Raw genomic sequence first — 16676 nt, forward strand, 5'->3', positions numbered from 1 at the left:
TATCTATACAGATTGTTGTCTTTTCTTTGATCTCGAAGTCCAACAGGACTTTACAGCTTCACGAGGCGCAACAGGAAAGTTGCGTTTTGCACCTCCTGGTCCTCTTGCGCGATGGTGCCCTCCTCGTCAGCGCTAGGCGACTTGCCATCAACCAAGGTGCGCTCATCGAGCGGACGACGGACAGCCTTCTCGATAGCCTGGGACTGAGACTTGAAAGCCTCGCCAAGGCCGATGTTCTCAGGGTCCGAAAGGACAATGTACTCCATCTTAACATCGTCTGTGGGGACAAGGCCGGCCTTCTTACGGAGACGTTGGAGACGGTTGATGATCTCACGCCCGATACCCTGGTGAGCCAGCTCGGAGTACAGGTTGGCATCCAGAATGGTCATGACATCAGCATCGGTGTTAGTCTCCATGCCCGATGCGCCCACATCTTCCTTGATACCGCGCTTCACCACCAGATCACCCTCGACCAGCTCAATGCCGTCAACAATGATCTTTTTCTCGGCGACATACTTCTTCACATCATCGCTTGACAGGGAAGGCAGGGCCTTCTTAACCTTCTGCACATCCTTCTTCAGCTTCTTGCCCAGAGTTGGCCAGTCAGCATTGACACTGTATTGGACGTTGTACTTGTCCTCGTCAGACGATAGAACTAGATCAAGCACGTTGAGCTCCTCCAGAATGTAGCCCTCAAGCGACTTAACGTCGTCGAGATACTGCTGGTCCTGGTGGATGACAACGAGTGTCTTCAGTGGTGTCTTCAGACCAATAGACTTGCGCTCACGAGAGACACGGCCCAGCTCAATAACCTTTTGCATGCGGGCAACTCTGCGCTCCACAACCTCATCGAAGAGTTCTTGGCGAGGCTCAGGGAAAGCAAGGAAGTGAACGCTGCGGCTATCCTCAGCACGAAGCGACTCGGGAATATGCGGGAGAAGACGCTGGTAGATGTTATCGGTGATGAAGGGAGTGAAGGGAGCCAGACCCCGGACCAGGGTATAGAGAACCTCGAAGAGAGTGTTCAGGGCATGCAGGGTGTCATCAACACCGTTCTCACCCTTCAGACGCTTTCGGTTGAATCGGATGTACCAGTTCGTAGTGTTCTCGATCAGCTCCAGCAGACGGGGCACGACAGTGTACAGGCGATAAGCAGCCATCTCCTGGTTAACAAAGATGAGAAGACTCTGGCAACTGGCCAGGATCCAACGGTCCATGACATTAGTGTTGGTGGTCTCGGCCTTGGGATCGAATATGAAGTCAACATCGGAGGTCTTCTTCAGAAGAGCCACTTGACCCTCAAAGAACTTGTAGCTGTTCCACATAGGAAGGAGAACCTTGCTGACGATCTCCTTGACACCAGATTCCTTAAAGCGAAGGGTCTCAGCACGGACGACGGGAGAGTTGATCAGATAAAGACGCAGGGCATCCGATCCGTAACGGTCCATAATCAAGTTAGGGTCCGGGTAGTTCTTCAGACGCTTCGACATCTTCTTGCCATCCTCAGCAAGGACAATACCGTTCACCATGCAATTCTTGAAAGGCAGCTTGCCAAACAGGTGAGTACCGAGAACAGTCAGGGTGTAGAACCACCCACGGGTCTGATCCAGTCCCTCGGCAATGAAGTCACCGGGGAAACTCTTCTCAAACTGCTCTTTGTTCTCGAAGGGGTAGTGCTGGGATGCATAAGGCATGCTGCCAGATTCAAACCAGCAATCGAACACCTCACTCACGCGACGAAGAACGCCCTTGCCCTGTTTACTCGGGATGGTAATGTGGTCCACCTTGTCGCGGTGGAGATCGGTGAGTTCGCCGGTATAGCTACTCAATTCCTTGAGTTCCTCGACGCTTCCAATGGCAACAACCTCCTTGAAGTCATCGCTGACCCACAAAGGAAGGGGAGTTCCCCAAAAACGATTCCGAGAGATATTCCAATCACGAGCGTTCTTGATCCAGCTAGCGAATCTTCGGTCCTTCACAAAAGATGGAACCCAGTGGGACTCCTCAATGCCTTCAAGCATCTGAGGGATGATAGGAGTGATCTTCACAAACCACGAAGGCACAGCGCGGTAGATCAGAGGAGTATCCGATCGCCAGCAGAAGGGGTAGCTATGAGTGATCTGACTGTCGACAAGGAGACGGCCAGTACCCTTCAGGTGTTTGATAATCGCCTTATCGGCAACCTTCACATTCTGTCCAGCAAAGTCACGGACTTCTTCAGTGAAGCAACCCTGGGGGTCGACCGGGTTAGGAGGGGGACGGGTCTCGTTGATAACGCCGTGGTTGACCGCGACCTGGTAATCTTCTTCACCGAAAGCAGGAGCCTGGTGGACAATACCCACACCATCCTCGGCCGTGACGTACGTATCATTTAGTACGCGGAAGCCGTCGTTCTTGAACTCCTCGTAGAAGTAGTCAAAGAGGGGCTCATACTTCCATCCAAGCATGTCGGAACCCTTGATGCGATCGACGATCTTAAACTTAGCCTTCTTCGGGTCCTTATAGATGGTTCGGAGCAAAGACTCCAGAAGAATGTAGTTCTTTTTAGTGGCTTCGTCATAGATCTTGACGTACTCGAAGTCAGGGTGGGCGCAAAGCCCAGTGTGGGAGGGAAGGGTCCATGGGGTGGTGGTCCACGCAAGCAAGCAGGTCTCGGGGTCATCCAACAGGGGGAAAGTGACGACGACGGCGGGATCTTGGACATCCTTGTAATTTTGCTGGGCCTCGAAGTTGCTGAGAGGGGTATTGAGTGCGGTCGAGTACGGCATGACACGGTGGCCCCGGTAGACTAGACCCTTGTCAAACAGTTGCTTGAAAACCCACCTGTTGCATAACGAGTCAGCAAGTGAATTGAGAATATAAACCGATGAAAGATATGAGACCATACCAGACGGACTCCATAAAGCTAGTATTCATTGTCTAAGAACCGAGTAGAAAGTGCGTGTGTGAGTAACATGTTCAAATGGAATCACACGACACACTTGAGATCGGAAGCATACCTTGTAGTCATTGTCGAAATCGATCCAGCGACCCAGCCGCTCAATAGTCTGGCGCCATTCACCGGCGAATCGCATGACAATAGCCCGACACTCCTCGTTGTACTTCTCAATTCCGATCGTCTCGACGGCCTCCAGACCGGACATGCCGAGCTTCTTATCGATCTCGTATTCGATGGGGACACCGTGCGTATCCCAGCCAAATCGCCGCTCAACATAATGACCCTTCATCGACCAGTATCTGGGAATAATATCCTTGATCGTAGATGTGAGCAGATGGCCATAGTGAGGGAGACCGGTAGCGAAGGGTGGCCCGTCGTAGAAAGTATACGGCTTCTTGCCCCGAGAGAGCTCGACCTGGCGCTGGAAGGCATCAATCTCCCTCCACCGGTTGAGGATGAGCTCCTCCTCGGCGGGAAAATCGATAGACATGGCGCTTGAAGTTGGTTGCGACGTGCCAGCGGGGACGAGGGACAGATAATAAAAAGAAGAAGTGACTCACCCCACTAACCACTACATTTTTTGCCCGTGCGCCCTGCGCAATCCAGCCCCTCGTTCCATTCACCGCCTTCTACAATCAGCAATATCAACTATGACACATTCTGGCTGATCTGATTGATCAAACCCTAATTCAGAACAGAACATAATTCCGCGAGGAAGAAAAAACGTGAGATGAGTCATGGCTTGCATTTTGAACGACGCTAGGTAGATACAGGGTCGGGAGTGGTGGTGATTCGCTATATACGAACTGGAAACAAATAATCCGCTATTCGTCCTCATCTTCATCCTCGTCCTCGTCCTCATCTTCGGCTTCAGAGACTTCCTGGCCCAGATCCTTGAGACGGTTCTATAAGCTGTTAGTGTTTTCCCGTGGTACTGAAGAGCTGAGTGGCGGCAACATACCTTGTCCTCTATTCGCTTAGCCTCCAGATCACCAAAGACAATCAAGAGGTCATCCAGTTCGGTTTGGGTTGCCTGGCGGGCATCTTCCTTTTCATTGGCCTCTGCCTGGGCCTTTTCAAATTGGGCTTGGGCAATCTTGAGTGCTGCGGCTGCACTTTGAGCCTGTGACTCAGCCTCCTTTGCCTTAAACTCGGCCTCGGTAGCGCGCGTTTCCAATGCAGAAAGTTTGGATGAGAACCCTTCATTGGCTGTCTCGATGTCCTTAATAGATTTCTCCTGGGCATTTTGGAGTTCTGATTGGACGTCCGCGAGATGTTTCTTGAGGTCAGCAGTCTCAGCCTCATGCTGTCCGTTAAGTGCAGCCAACTTCAATTCCAATTCCTCAATTATGGTCTTGAAACCAATAACTTCGGTCTCGTGATGGCCCTTGATGGACGTGAGGGTGGATTCCTGGCTTTGGAGCTTTTGGTGAAGCTCTGCAACTTGGCCTGCGTTGGATTCCGCAGACTGATTGATAGTCGATTCCAACTCCCGGATCATTTTTTTTAAGCCAGCAACCTCATCGGCGTGCTGATCTCGAGCCTTTGAGAGCTCCGACTCCAGTCCACGGATGGTCTTCTGCATACCTGCGGCCTCCTGTTCATGATGCTCCCGCACTTTTGTGCTCTTTCTCTCATACTCAGCAGAAGCCTGCTTGAGTTGATTGTCAATGGCACGAAGCTGTTCGCCATGTTGCTTGAGGAGTTCGTTCTTGGAGTGTTTGTGCTGCTCTTCCAGCTTAGAGAGCGCTTGTTCATGCGAAGTCTGAAGAGACTGGTGTGCCTGTTGAGCTTTAGACAGCTCAAAAGAGCCGGATTCTTTCGTCTTCCGATGGTCCAGGTGCTCTTGATCAAGCTTTCGTTGGATAGTGACAAGCTCAGATTCCAGTTTTTGGATGGTCTGGCTCCGATCTTCCAGCTCCGCACGCAAAGAGTCCACAAGTTCTCGCGAAACACCCTTCTCAACTCCATTGGCAACAATAGAAATCTCGAAGCCCGGTTCCCGGTCGATAGCTCGAATCAAGCGGCTGAAGTTATCCTTGAGGAACTCTACAAAAGCGCGATCGAAGAACACTTCAGGCAATCCTTCAATTTGCCCAGCAGCGGTTTGTGGGAGAACCTCGAAGTCACGAACCAAGGGGCACTCTCGCAGCTTTGTGATCTTGTCAATGTACTGCTCCCTTCCAAGTTGCTCGATGAGCAGCTTGTGCAATGTGACTCGAGGGATAGGAGAATCTTTGGTTGAGAACTCGTAGATTACTCCGAGCAAGACAGTACAAAGTCCAGGAATTAGCTTGCTGGGGACTCTTTGGTGTTTGATCTCCTGCAAGAGGGTCTGGATACTGCTGCCCTCAACGAGAAGGTCATTCACAACATCTGGATCCTCGAAAAGCCAACCGCAGAGTAACATCAGATAGCCAACAGTTATCCGTTCATCGTCGCCACGTTGCAAACCGGTGATCAAGTTGCCCACCACGGACTGAACACTGGTGACAACCTCTTCCCCGCTTTCGGCATCACCTTCTGTGACCTGCATGGCTGTGGCTTTCGCATCGGTGTCGTCAAAAATCAGATGGAACATCAGTACAGACGCCATCCAGACTTGGTATGGATCGGCATTGCCGCGAGATTCTGGTGCCGTGAGCAAGACGGAGAGGATGTTGGGGATTCGATCTTGCCCGCTAACGTGCCCTTCGATAGCACGCCTGAGCACATGCATGCGAATTCCGGGATGATGAGCAAAGAACGCCTTCATGCATTCACAGGCGGCGAGACGTGCATCCAGCATACTGTTCGGGGAAGGCTGCAGGCTGAGCTTCAAGAATGCCTCGATGACATTAATTCGCTCTGGTTCCTCTGCATGGCCATTGGCAATTTTATCCCTTGGTGATTGAGAGCCCCACAGGACTTCAATATCCCCAAAGCTCTCCTGCAATGGTGAGTTCCCGCGAATTAGATCAGCACAGGTTGCCAAGGCCTTAGACGTAACGTTAACGCTGAATTTCTGGCCGAAAGCTATGCTCAAAACCTGCTCTGTGACGCCATTCTGCCAAAATGCTGTCTGGTTCATGGGCGTTCCCACACCACCACGGGTCAGAAACAGTTGTATGATCGCCAAAAGACCCCAAACATTCTTGTCTCTGTGGACAAGAGTCCACTGAGGTGGAGCGCCTTCCCCTTCCGGTTCTAATTGACATTCGTGGAGAAGCTTCGTCACTTTCTTCACGCAGCCAGTTTCGCGAAAGAAGGACTGATTGGAAACGTTGAACTTCAATAGGTGAGCGAGCAAGGACAGACAATCCTCAACCACTTCAGTACCAAGAGTCAGGGAGCCCTCCGCGTCGATAAGAGAAAATATTATTTCAAACGCATTTTCAAACGCGATGAGCTTCTGCAGCTCTTCGGAGGAGGGGGTCAGGGCGATAAGCAGAACGAGGGCCTCTGTGGATTGAACAAGGTTAATTTGGGACACAAGAAGGGACTCAATCAATGGACAGCAATCCATTACCATTTCTCACAGGTTCTCTAGTATCTGTAAGCACATTCACTAGTCTTGAGATGCCCAATGGTGCAGTGAATATGCACTCCTGTGTTCGTTCCGGTCTCGCGCTGCAGATGTGGGACATCAATTGAAGGGAATACAGGCGAGAATAGAAATCGCGGGCCTCAAGCAAGTCCAATAGAATGGTAATATTGTCCTGGCGCTATTGGAACGGTTAGCCAAAGCCCAGGGCTACGTGGCCAGAGTAGCGTACCTGAGTGAATTCATCTGCCAGCCAGAGAGCAATCTCATCTGACGCTTCGGGCTGCAAGAACTATCAGCAAAAATTCTCGGATCTTCCAAGCCACCGTTAACATCAGCATCACCCACACTGGTCTCATCGGGAGTAAAGAGCATCAGTAAGGTCTCGAGGACCACTTTGATGGTGTCGACATCCTCGCGATCATTGTGCAGGCAGCCGATCAACGATCGCAGACCTCCTGAGGCCACCGATGCCGGATAGAGCTTCGCAAAGCTTCTCAGGCCCTGGATCGCTGCTCGTCTATCCTCCAACAAGGTTGCGCTCTGCAACCTACTGCTCAAAACATCGATTGTGTCCGTGGCCGTTTGCTTGGCCGGAGCTTGCGATTCAAGGATTCGAAACATCGCAGCTGAGTCGCAATTTCATGGTCACCGCCGACCGTAGGTGAAGGAATCGGCAGGCATCGAAGGAAGGTCAAAATCTGGTAGAGAGTGTTGGGTGCCTCGAAGGCAGAGCTGATTGCAGTAAAGCTGGCCTCCCAAGCGGCCGAAGGGGCTAAGGGCCGATCCTCGCCGAAAGCGCAGAACGCCGACCGCCCAGAAATAATTCTAATCGTCTGGATCACAGAGACTTCCGGCTTTGCTCATTCAACACACTCTCTGCGCCGTGACCTTAAACACGGTTGCATCTGCTTTGTTCTGTTTCACTCCGTGTCGCAGGCACAACAGGACTGGAATTCCCAGTCGAGGATTTCTGGAAGCCTTGAGGCTGAGACTGCGCGAAGCGTTTCCCCGGTTCCGCAATCAGACGCATTCGAGCGCCGCGCCAACCCCCACAGAACCTGACGCACAACCGCCTGTCGCATCGCCAATATGGGTGTTCCTGCGCTCTTCCGATGGCTCTCCAACAAGTATCCGAAGATCATCTCTTCGGTGATTGAGGAGCTGCCTCAAGAAGTGAACGGAGAGGAGATTCCGGTCGACACCACGCGCGCCAACCCCAATGGCGAGGAGATGGACAACCTTTATCTCGACATGAACGGCATCGTTCACCCATGTACCCATCCAGAGGGCAAGCCCCCACCAGCCAACGAGCAGGAGATGATGTTGGAGATCTTTAAGTATACCGATCGTGTCGTGAACATGGTCCGGCCAAGAAAACTGCTCATGATCGCTATTGGTACGTGCATATTACATATATCTTATACCTCGCGAACCTCCGGCGTTTTTATGAGGTCCCACCTTGGACGTATGTACTAACAAACTATACTTGCTTTGACAATTAGATGGTGTTGCGCCGAGAGCCAAGATGAACCAACAGCGCGCACGTCGATTCCGCTCCGCTCAAGAAGCCCGGGAAAACGACGAGAAGAAGGAGGAGCTCCAGAAGTTACTCGATAGGCAACAGGCCAAGAAAACTGGCCACGCGGCTATTCAGGAGGAAGTCATCCAGAAAACCTGGGATAGCAACGTCATTACTCCCGGAACCCCCTTCATGGATATTCTTGCCGCTTCGTTGCGATATTGGATTGCCTACAAGCTTAACACCGATCCGGCATGGGAAAAGATGAAAATCATTATCTCGGACGCAACTGTTCCCGGAGAGGGAGAGCACAAGATCATGGAGTTCGTGCGTTCTCAGCGCGCGTCACCGGAACACGACCCCAACACCCGCCATGTTATTTATGGTCTTGATGCTGATCTTATCATGCTGGGTCTCGCCACTCACGAACCCCACTTCCGGGTTCTCCGTGAAGACGTTTTCTTCCAGGAGTCGAAGCCTCGGACTTGCAGGCTGTGTGGGCAACCTGGGCACAAAGCCGAGGAATGTACGGGGAAAGCAAAGGAGAAGAGTGGAGAATTCGATGAGAAGCAACATGCTTCTCCGTTGAAGCCGTTCATCTGGCTCCATGTCTCCGTCCTGAGAGAATATCTGGCTGCCGAGCTGCAGGTTCCTCAGCAACCGTTCCCATTCGATCTTGAACGGGCGCTGGATGACTGGGTCTTCATGTGTTTCTTTGTTGGAAACGATTTCCTCCCCCACTTGCCTTCTCTAGACATCCGTGAAAACGGCATTGATACTCTCATTGCCATCTGGCGTGACAACATTCCTGCCATGGGTGGATATCTAACTCAGGATGGTCATGTTGACTTGAAGCGGGCCCAGCTGATCTTGCAAGGTCTGGCTAAACAAGAAGATGCCATTTTTCGACGCCGGCGGCAGGCAGACGAAAGAAAGGCAGCAAATGACAAGAGACGCAAGGAACAAGATCAGGCTCGGAATGAAGAGCGTGCTCGCAAGCGAAGACGTAGCTCTCCTGTCTACGATGCTAAAAACAACCGATCTCAGACCGATGGTGACCCAGATCCAACAGCCGGCATGGAACTAATCACGCCTGGTCGTGGGCACTTATCTAAGGAGACCAGAGAGTTGACTCATAATATGGTTGTTAACCGTGGAGCCGTATACCGTGCCAACATGGAGAACAAGAGTGCCGCCGCTGTGTTGAAGAGCAAGCTCATGAAGGGTTCACAGGATGAAACAGCTGCTGACGAAGCTTTGGCCGCCACCGCGGAGAACGGCGAAGACGTTCCTGAGCCGACATCTCCCTCCGTTCTCGGAAAGAGAAAGGCTGATGAAAGCACCGAGGCCACTGAGCAGGAGACGGAGGCTGGAACTCCTGGTAGAGACTCACCCCCGGTGCCTCCTCCAAAGCCCAAGGATGATGAAATGCCACCGGACACCGTCAAGCTCTGGGAACCCGGATATGCCGATCGGTATTACGAGCAGAAATTCGGCGTCGATCCTCAGGATCATGAGTTCCGCCACAAGGTCGCGCGCGCTTACGCCGAAGGACTTGCCTGGGTCCTTCTCTATTACTTCCAGGGCTGTCCTTCGTGGGACTGGTATTACCCATACCACTATGCTCCGTTCGCTGCCGATTTTGTCGATATCGCTGACATGGTGATTCAATTTGACAAGGGGAAGCCATTCAGGCCGTACGAGCAACTGATGGGAGTCTTGCCCGCGTCGTCGAACCACGCACTGCCGGAGGTCTTCCATGATCTCATGAGCAACCCGGAAAGCGAGATCATTGATTTCTATCCTGAGGATTTCGCCTTGGACCTGAATGGCAAGAAATTTGCCTGGCAGGGCGTGATTCTTCTCCCTTTCATCGATGAAAAGCGCCTGCTGGCCGCGATGCAAAAGAAATACCCTCTCCTGACCGAAGAAGAGCAAAGTCGCAATACACACGGTCAGGAAGTGCTCTTACTGTCGGAGCGGCATCCCCTTTATCAAGACCTTGCAGGCAATTTCTATTCCAAGAAGCCCGGACCGCCAGAGTACAAGCTGAACATGCGTGCGAGCGACGGTCTGGCTGGTCTAGTCGAGCGCAGTGATACCTATATACCCCATGGCTCGCTAGTTTCACCTCTGGAGGAGTACGGCATGCCGAGTCTCGATGACGATCACTCCCTGACGTATGTTCCCTTGCCCTTTTCTGTAATTGAGGCTTTTGCTAACCATCTTCTCAGTGTGAACTACAAGATCCCCAAGTCTTCTCACATCCATAAGTCTATGCTGCTTCGTGGCGTCAAGTTCGCGACGCCGATGCTGAACTCTGCTGATATTCGCGCGGTTAAGGGCCGAGCCCAGCACTCAGGTCGGTCATTCGGTGGCGCGCCGCTCAATGGCAGAGGACGAGGCGGCCGTGTTGAATACTCGTCAGACCGGCCCAACCCGTTCGCCGCGCATCTTGATCCGCGTTACATGCCTGCGCCCCCCGGTGGTATGCCCCCGATGCCCTCTGGATGGGTTCCTCCGCCAGGGGCTGGCGACTACTCCAGGGGACCACCTGGGGCCCCTCGTGGTGGAATGCCCCATCAATATCCCCCGCACCAGGGCCATGGTCAATATCGCGACCACCAAGGACACCATAATGGCTACCAGGATCGGGGTAGAGGTGGAGGCGGCAATGGTGGTTATAGAGGAGGAGGCAGATTCCGTGGCCAGAATCGCGACCACCACTCAGGCGGTCACCGCGGCGGTGGTGGCAGTGGTGGTGGCTACGGTCGCTACTAGCGGAAGTAAAATAAGTTACGACTCTTCCACTGTCCTCGTTATGAATGTTGCTGTATCTACTAGCATCTTCCAGGATTGGTTTGGGGTTCAGACAGGAAACGGTCGCTGGTTTCTGTTAAATGTAAAAAAAAAATTGGAATATGGACTGGGTTTCTGCGCATGCTATCTGCTTTAATCTATCAATTGCATCATTGTACTCCGTAGGTGTAGGCCTTCTCCATCCATTTTCCAAAACCCTCCACGGCGGCCATCCAAACAAACCATGCGAGGGGGAGGTTACTATATGCTGCGCATCCAGAACAACATGCAAGTACATATGACCAGTCGCGCACAGCCAAGGCTAAAATTGGCCTGCGGTGGAAATGGCCAAATAGTCGCCGCCCGAGTGGCCCGCACTGAGTCAGAGGGCGGTGAGCCAAAACTGCCGCGAGATCGGAGGGGGAAAGAATTATTGAGTCAAGCTGCCGGTGTGCCCGGTGTGCTCCAAGTATCCTCCTGGCCAGTCGCATTGCTGGCTGAAACGCTGACTCTCGGTGCAGGGTTGCAGGTAAGCGCTCTTCCTCCTCCTTTCAGCCGTGTGCTGGTCTCAATTTCTATCCTTTCTCTCTGCACACCTTGCATCGCTAGCTCCGCTTGTGGGGGTGAAGAAGCAAATCCCCCAACAGGCCAATCCTGAAACTAAGAAGCCGCAGAATGAATTGAGTAGAGACGTGAATCCTCAATTGTCGACTGTTCTCCATCCTCGCTTGCCATCATGACTGAGCCCACCAAGATCAGCATCTTGGGTCGGGAGAGCATCGTCGCTGATTTCGGGCTGTGGCGCAATTATGTTGCGAAGGACCTGATCAGCGGCTTGCCCTCGACCACCTATGTCCTGATCACCGACACAAACCTCGGATCCATCTATACGCCGTGTTTTCAAAAGACCTTCGAAGCGGCTGCTGCCTCCATCACACCGGCCCCGCGCCTGCTCGTCTACAATGCCCCCCCGGAGAGAGTTCAAAATCGCGACAGACAAAGGCCGACATTGAAGATTGGATGTTGAGCCAGAATCCGCCATGTGGCAGAGATACTGTGGTCATTGCATTGGGCGGTGGTGTGATTGGCGACCTGACTGGATTCATTGCGGCGACCTACATGCGCGGTGTCCGCTATGTGCAGGTCCCCACTACTCTTCTCGCCATGGTCGATTCCTCCATTGGAGGCAAGACCGCGATCGATACCCCGCTAGGCAAGAATTTGATCGGAGCCATCTGGCAGCCGTCAAGGATCTACATTGATCTCGAGTTTCTGGAGACACTCCCGGTGCGAGAGTTCATTAATGGTATGGCCGAGGTTATCAAGACTGCCGCCATATCAAGTGAAGAGGAATTCACTGCACTTGAAGATAATGCCGATGCGATCCTCGGCGCCGCACGCAGCGATGCTAAGCCTGGTCAGGGCCGTTTCGATGGCATCCGTGATATCTTGAAGGCCCGAATCTTGGCCTCTGCACGTCACAAGGCCTACGTTGTCTCCGCCGACGAGCGTGAGGGTGGTCTCCGCAACCTTCTGAACTGGGGACATTCCATTGGCCATGCCATCGAGGCAATTCTAACCCCCCAAATTCTCCACGGAGAGTGTGTTGCCATTGGTATGGTGAAGGAAGCTGAGCTCGCACGCCACCTCGGCATCTTGAAGGGTGTTGCAGTTGCTCGCATTGTCAAGTGCATTTCTGCCTATGGCTTGCCCACGTCGATGAAGGATTCACGGGTCCGAAAGCTGACTGCCGACAAGCATTGTTCCGTCGATCAGCTTCTGTTCAACATGGCTCTGGACAAGAAGAACGATGGCCCGAAGAAGAAGGTTGTCCTCTTGTCCGCCATTGGACGCACCCACGAGCCTAAGGCCAGTGTTGTCTCGAATGAGGATATCTGCGTCGTTCTGGCTCCCAGCATTGAGGTGCATCCTGGTGTGCCCAAGACTCTCAATGTGACCTGCACACCTCCCGGGTCCAAGAGTATCTCGAATCGCGCTCTTGTCCTTGCTGCGCTTGGTTCGGGTACCTGCCGGATCAAGAACCTCCTCCACTCCGACGATACCGAGGTTATGCTGAATGCTTTGGAGAAGCTGGGAGCCGCCACTTTCTCTTGGGAGGAAGAGGGTGAGGTCCTCGTCGTGAATGGACAGGGTGGAGATATCACCGCCAGCCCCTCGTCCCTCTACTTGGGCAATGCTGGAACTGCGTCCAGATTCCTGACTACTGTGGCTACCCTCGCCAATCCGAGTACTGTGAATGAGAGCATTCTGACCGGTAACAACCGCATGAAGCAAAGACCCATTGGTGACCTTGTCGACGCTCTGACCGTGAATGGCGCCGGCATTGAGTACATGGAACGCAAGGGCAGTCTTCCCCTCAAGATTGCGGCATCTGGTGGTTTTGCCGGTGGCAATATCAACCTGGCTGCTAAGGTTTCTTCCCAGTATGTCTCCTCGCTGCTGATGTGCGCTCCGTATGCCAAAGAGCCCGTGACTCTGAAGCTAGTTGGTGGCAAGCCCATCTCCCAGCCTTACATCGACATGACCACTGCCATGATGAGATCTTTCGGCATCGATGTGAAGAAGTCCACCTCTGAAGAGCACACCTACCACATTCCCCAGGGCCACTACGTCAACCCCGCCGAGTATGTTGTTGAAAGCGACGCGTCCTCCGCTACTTACCCCTTGGCCATTGCTGCCATCACTGGTACCACCTGCACAGTTCCCAATATTGGCTCCAAGTCTCTGCAAGGTGATGCTCAGTTCGCTGTTGATGTGCTGAGGCCCATGGGCTGCTCCGTTGAGCAATCGGATTACTCCACTACTGTCACTGGGCCTGCTAGCGGCATTCTCCGGCCACTTCCGAACGTGGACATGGAGCCAATGACTGATGCTTTCCTCACTGCCTCCGTCCTTGCTGCTGTTGCTCGGGGTGAGGGCTCAAACCACACTACCCGCATTTACGGCATTGCCAACCAGCGTGTCAAGGAGTGCAACCGTATCAAGGCCATGAAGGACGAGCTTGCTAAGTTCGGCGTTGTCTGCCGTGAGCATGATGACGGCCTTGAGATCGACGGTATTGAGCGGTCTACTCTTCGCCAGCCTGCAGGTGGTGTTTACTGCTACGATGATCACCGTGTTGCTTTCAGTTTCAGTGTCCTGTCACTCGTGGCTCCGAAGCCTACTCTCATTCTGGAGAAAGAGTGTGTTGGCAAAACTTGGCCAGGCTGGTGGGACACCAAGAAGCAACTCTTTGGTGTCAAGCTTGAGGGTAAGGAGCTGAAGGAGGATAAGCTGGTTATCTCTAGTCGTGAGGAGCGGACCAGTGCTTCCGTCTACATTATCGGCATGCGCGGTGCTGGCAAGACCACTGCCGGCAACTGGGTTGCGAAGAGCCTCGACCGTCCCTTCATCGATCTTGACACTGAGTTGGAGCAGACTGAAGGTCTCACCATCTCCGATATGATCAAGCAGCGTGGCTGGCAGGGATTCCGTGATGCAGAGTTGGCTCTGCTTCAGCGAATGATGCAAGATCGGCCCAACGGCTACGTCTTTGCCTGCGGTGGCGGTATTGTCGAAATACCCGAGGCGCGCAAGCTCCTTGCCGACTATCACAAGAACAAGGGCAACGTGCTTCTCATTAATCGCGATATCAAGCAGGTTATGGACTTCTTGCAGATTGACAAGACTCGTCCGGCCTACGTAGAAGACATGATGGGCGTGTGGCTGCGCCGCAAGCCTTGGTTCCAGGAGTGCAGCAACATCCAGTACTACAGCCAGCACTCGAACACGACGGAGCTTGCTCTCGCCTCAGAGGACTTTGAGCGCTTCATGCAGGTTGTGACCGGTCGGAAAGACAACCTCAGTGCCATCAAGAAGAAGAAGCACTCCTTCTTCGTCTCGCTGACTTTGCCCAATCTGTGTGAGTGTGGTGAGATCTTGCGCGAAGTCTGCGTTGGATCTGACGCCGTGGAACTGCGGGTTGATCTGCTGAAGGATCCGGCCTCGGATAGTGAGATTCCTACGGTGGATTTTGTCGCCGAACAGATGTCTTTCCTCCGCCGTCTTGTTTCGCTTCCCATTATCTTCACCATTCGTACGAAGAGCCAAGGGGGTCGCTTCCCTGACGATGCCCACGAGGCTGCCATGCTGCTGTACCGATTGGCATTCCGCTCGGGCTGCGAGTTTGTGGATCTCGAGATCGCTTTCCCGGATGAGATGCTCCGTGCTATCGTCGAGATGAAAGGTCACTCCAAGGTCATCGCGTCGCACCACGACCCTCAAGGCAAGCTGTCCTGGGCTAACATGTCCTGGATCCCGTCCTACAACCGTGCTCTGGAGTACGGTGACATCATCAAGCTTGTCGGCGTTGCCAGCAGCCTCGATGATAACACTGCTCTTAGAAAATTCAAGAATTGGGCTGAGCAGGCGCACGATGTGCCGCTGATTGCTATCAACATGGGTGACCAGGGCCAGCTTAGCCGCATCCTGAACGCCTTCATGACCCCCGTTTCCCACCCTAGTCTCCCCTTCAAGGCTGCTCCTGGCCAGCTGTCTGCGACGGAAATTCGCCGCGGTCTTGCGCTGATGGGTGAGATCAAGGCCAAGAAGTTTGCCATCTTCGGCTCGCCTGTCTCTGGTTCTCGGTCTCCGCCTCTCCACAATACCCTCTTCGCGGAGATGGGTCTTCCCCACGAGTATACTCGTCTGGAGACCACCAACGTTGAGGATGTTAAGGACTTCATCCACTCGCCCGACTTCGGCGGTGCCTCTGTCACTATCCCCCTGAAGCTGGACATCATGCCCCTTCTGGATGAAGTTGCCCAGGAGGCTGAGATTATCGGCGCCGTCAACACCATCGTCCCCTTCGCCAACGGTGACAAGCCTCAGCGTCTTGTCGGCTACAACACCGACTGGCAGGGCATGGTTCGGGTCCTCCGCAATGAGGGAGTCTACGGCTCCAATGGCACCGAAAGTGCCGTGGTCATCGGCGGCGGCGGTACCGCCCGCGCTGCCATTTACGCCCTCCACCAGATGGGCTTCTCTCCCATATACGTGGTTGGCCGCACGGCCAGCAAGCTCGAGGGCATGGTCTCAACCTTCCCTACCAGCTACAACATTCGTGTCGTCGACAACTACGAGCAGTTGGAGACTATGCCCCAAGTCGCCATCGGCACTATTCCCGGTGACCGGCCCATCGACCCTGCCATGCGTGAGACCCTCTGCCACATGTTTGAACAAGCCCAAAAGGCGGATGGTACTCTGATCGGCAAGTCTGTTGATGAGAAGGCCCCTCGCATTCTTCTGGAGATGGCATACAAACCTGCTGTAACTGCGCTGATGCAGCTGGCTTCCGATGCGGGCTGGAAGACTATTCCCGGTCTCGAGGTTCTTGTTGGTCAAGGTGTAAACCAGGTATGTATCCCAGCATTATGTTATCTTGTACCCGGTGCTAACTAGAGAACAGTTCATCCACTGGACTGGCATCACTCCTCTGTACCACGTTGCCAGAGTAAGTGGCCCCATCAATGCTTCTTGCCACCCAATACTAACAATCCTTTCTCCTCACAGGATGCTGTTATGGGCACGGAGTCTGCATAATTGACTACTTTGTCCACTTTTGTCCATTTCAGGCCGGTTTTATTTACCCAAGGGTGAGTCTAAAAAGCGATGAGGAAAGTACCTAGTATTTACTTTTCCTGTGAAATTTTCGTTTATACATACTCTCGATAAGTGGCATGAAACTTGTTTTTCGGTCTATCTTTACTCTCTCCCCACGCTCTCTCCGACCCAGTTTTGATCTCGCACTGGCATGCAACTTCCACATGAGCTGGTAGGATTACTTGTTATATCCACTTTCAGCACCGTAGTATGTACACCATGTCATAGTTACA

General features: G+C 53.1%; 4 protein-coding genes across 4 annotated transcripts; 2 read left to right on the forward strand and 2 right to left on the reverse strand.

Annotated features, from left to right (window-relative positions):
• Window positions 1–50: 50 nt before the first annotated feature.
• N7482_005897 (isoleucine--tRNA ligase ILS1) lies at window positions 51–3428 on the reverse strand (the record flags this gene model as incomplete). Its single annotated transcript, XM_056688022.1, has 3 exons — window positions 51–2823; window positions 2888–2919; window positions 3000–3428. The coding sequence occupies 3 exons, from the start codon at window positions 3426–3428 to the stop codon at window positions 51–53; spliced, it is 3234 nt and encodes a 1077-aa protein (XP_056543577.1).
• Window positions 3429–3762: 334 nt separating this feature from the next.
• On the reverse strand, window positions 3763–7085 carry N7482_005898 (uncharacterized protein; the record flags this gene model as incomplete). Its single annotated transcript, XM_056688023.1, has 5 exons — window positions 3763–3843; window positions 3900–6379; window positions 6447–6642; window positions 6694–6744; window positions 6810–7085. 5 exons carry the CDS (start codon window positions 7083–7085, stop codon window positions 3763–3765), a joined length of 3084 nt encoding a protein of 1027 aa, XP_056543578.1.
• Window positions 7086–7553: 468 nt separating this feature from the next.
• Window positions 7554–10764, forward strand: rat1 (5'-3' exoribonculease Dhp1; the record flags this gene model as incomplete). The annotated part of the gene is made up of 2 exons (XM_056688024.1): window positions 7554–7860; window positions 7967–10764. 2 exons carry the CDS (start codon window positions 7554–7556, stop codon window positions 10762–10764), a joined length of 3105 nt encoding a protein of 1034 aa, XP_056543579.1.
• A 754-nt stretch (window positions 10765–11518) lies between these two features.
• Window positions 11519–16383, forward strand: N7482_005900 (pentafunctional protein ARO1; the record flags this gene model as incomplete). The annotated part of the gene is given in 4 exon segments (XM_056688025.1): window positions 11519–11761; window positions 11779–16197; window positions 16250–16294; window positions 16354–16383. 4 exon segments carry the CDS (start codon window positions 11519–11521, stop codon window positions 16381–16383), a joined length of 4737 nt encoding a protein of 1578 aa, XP_056543580.1.
• Between the last annotated feature and the right edge of the window lie 293 nt (window positions 16384–16676).

Source organism: Penicillium canariense (assembly GCF_028826845.1).
Source record: "Penicillium canariense strain IBT 26290 chromosome Unknown utg000003l_segment0_segment0, whole genome shotgun sequence".
NCBI classification, from domain to species: Eukaryota; Fungi; Ascomycota; class Eurotiomycetes; order Eurotiales; family Aspergillaceae; genus Penicillium; species Penicillium canariense.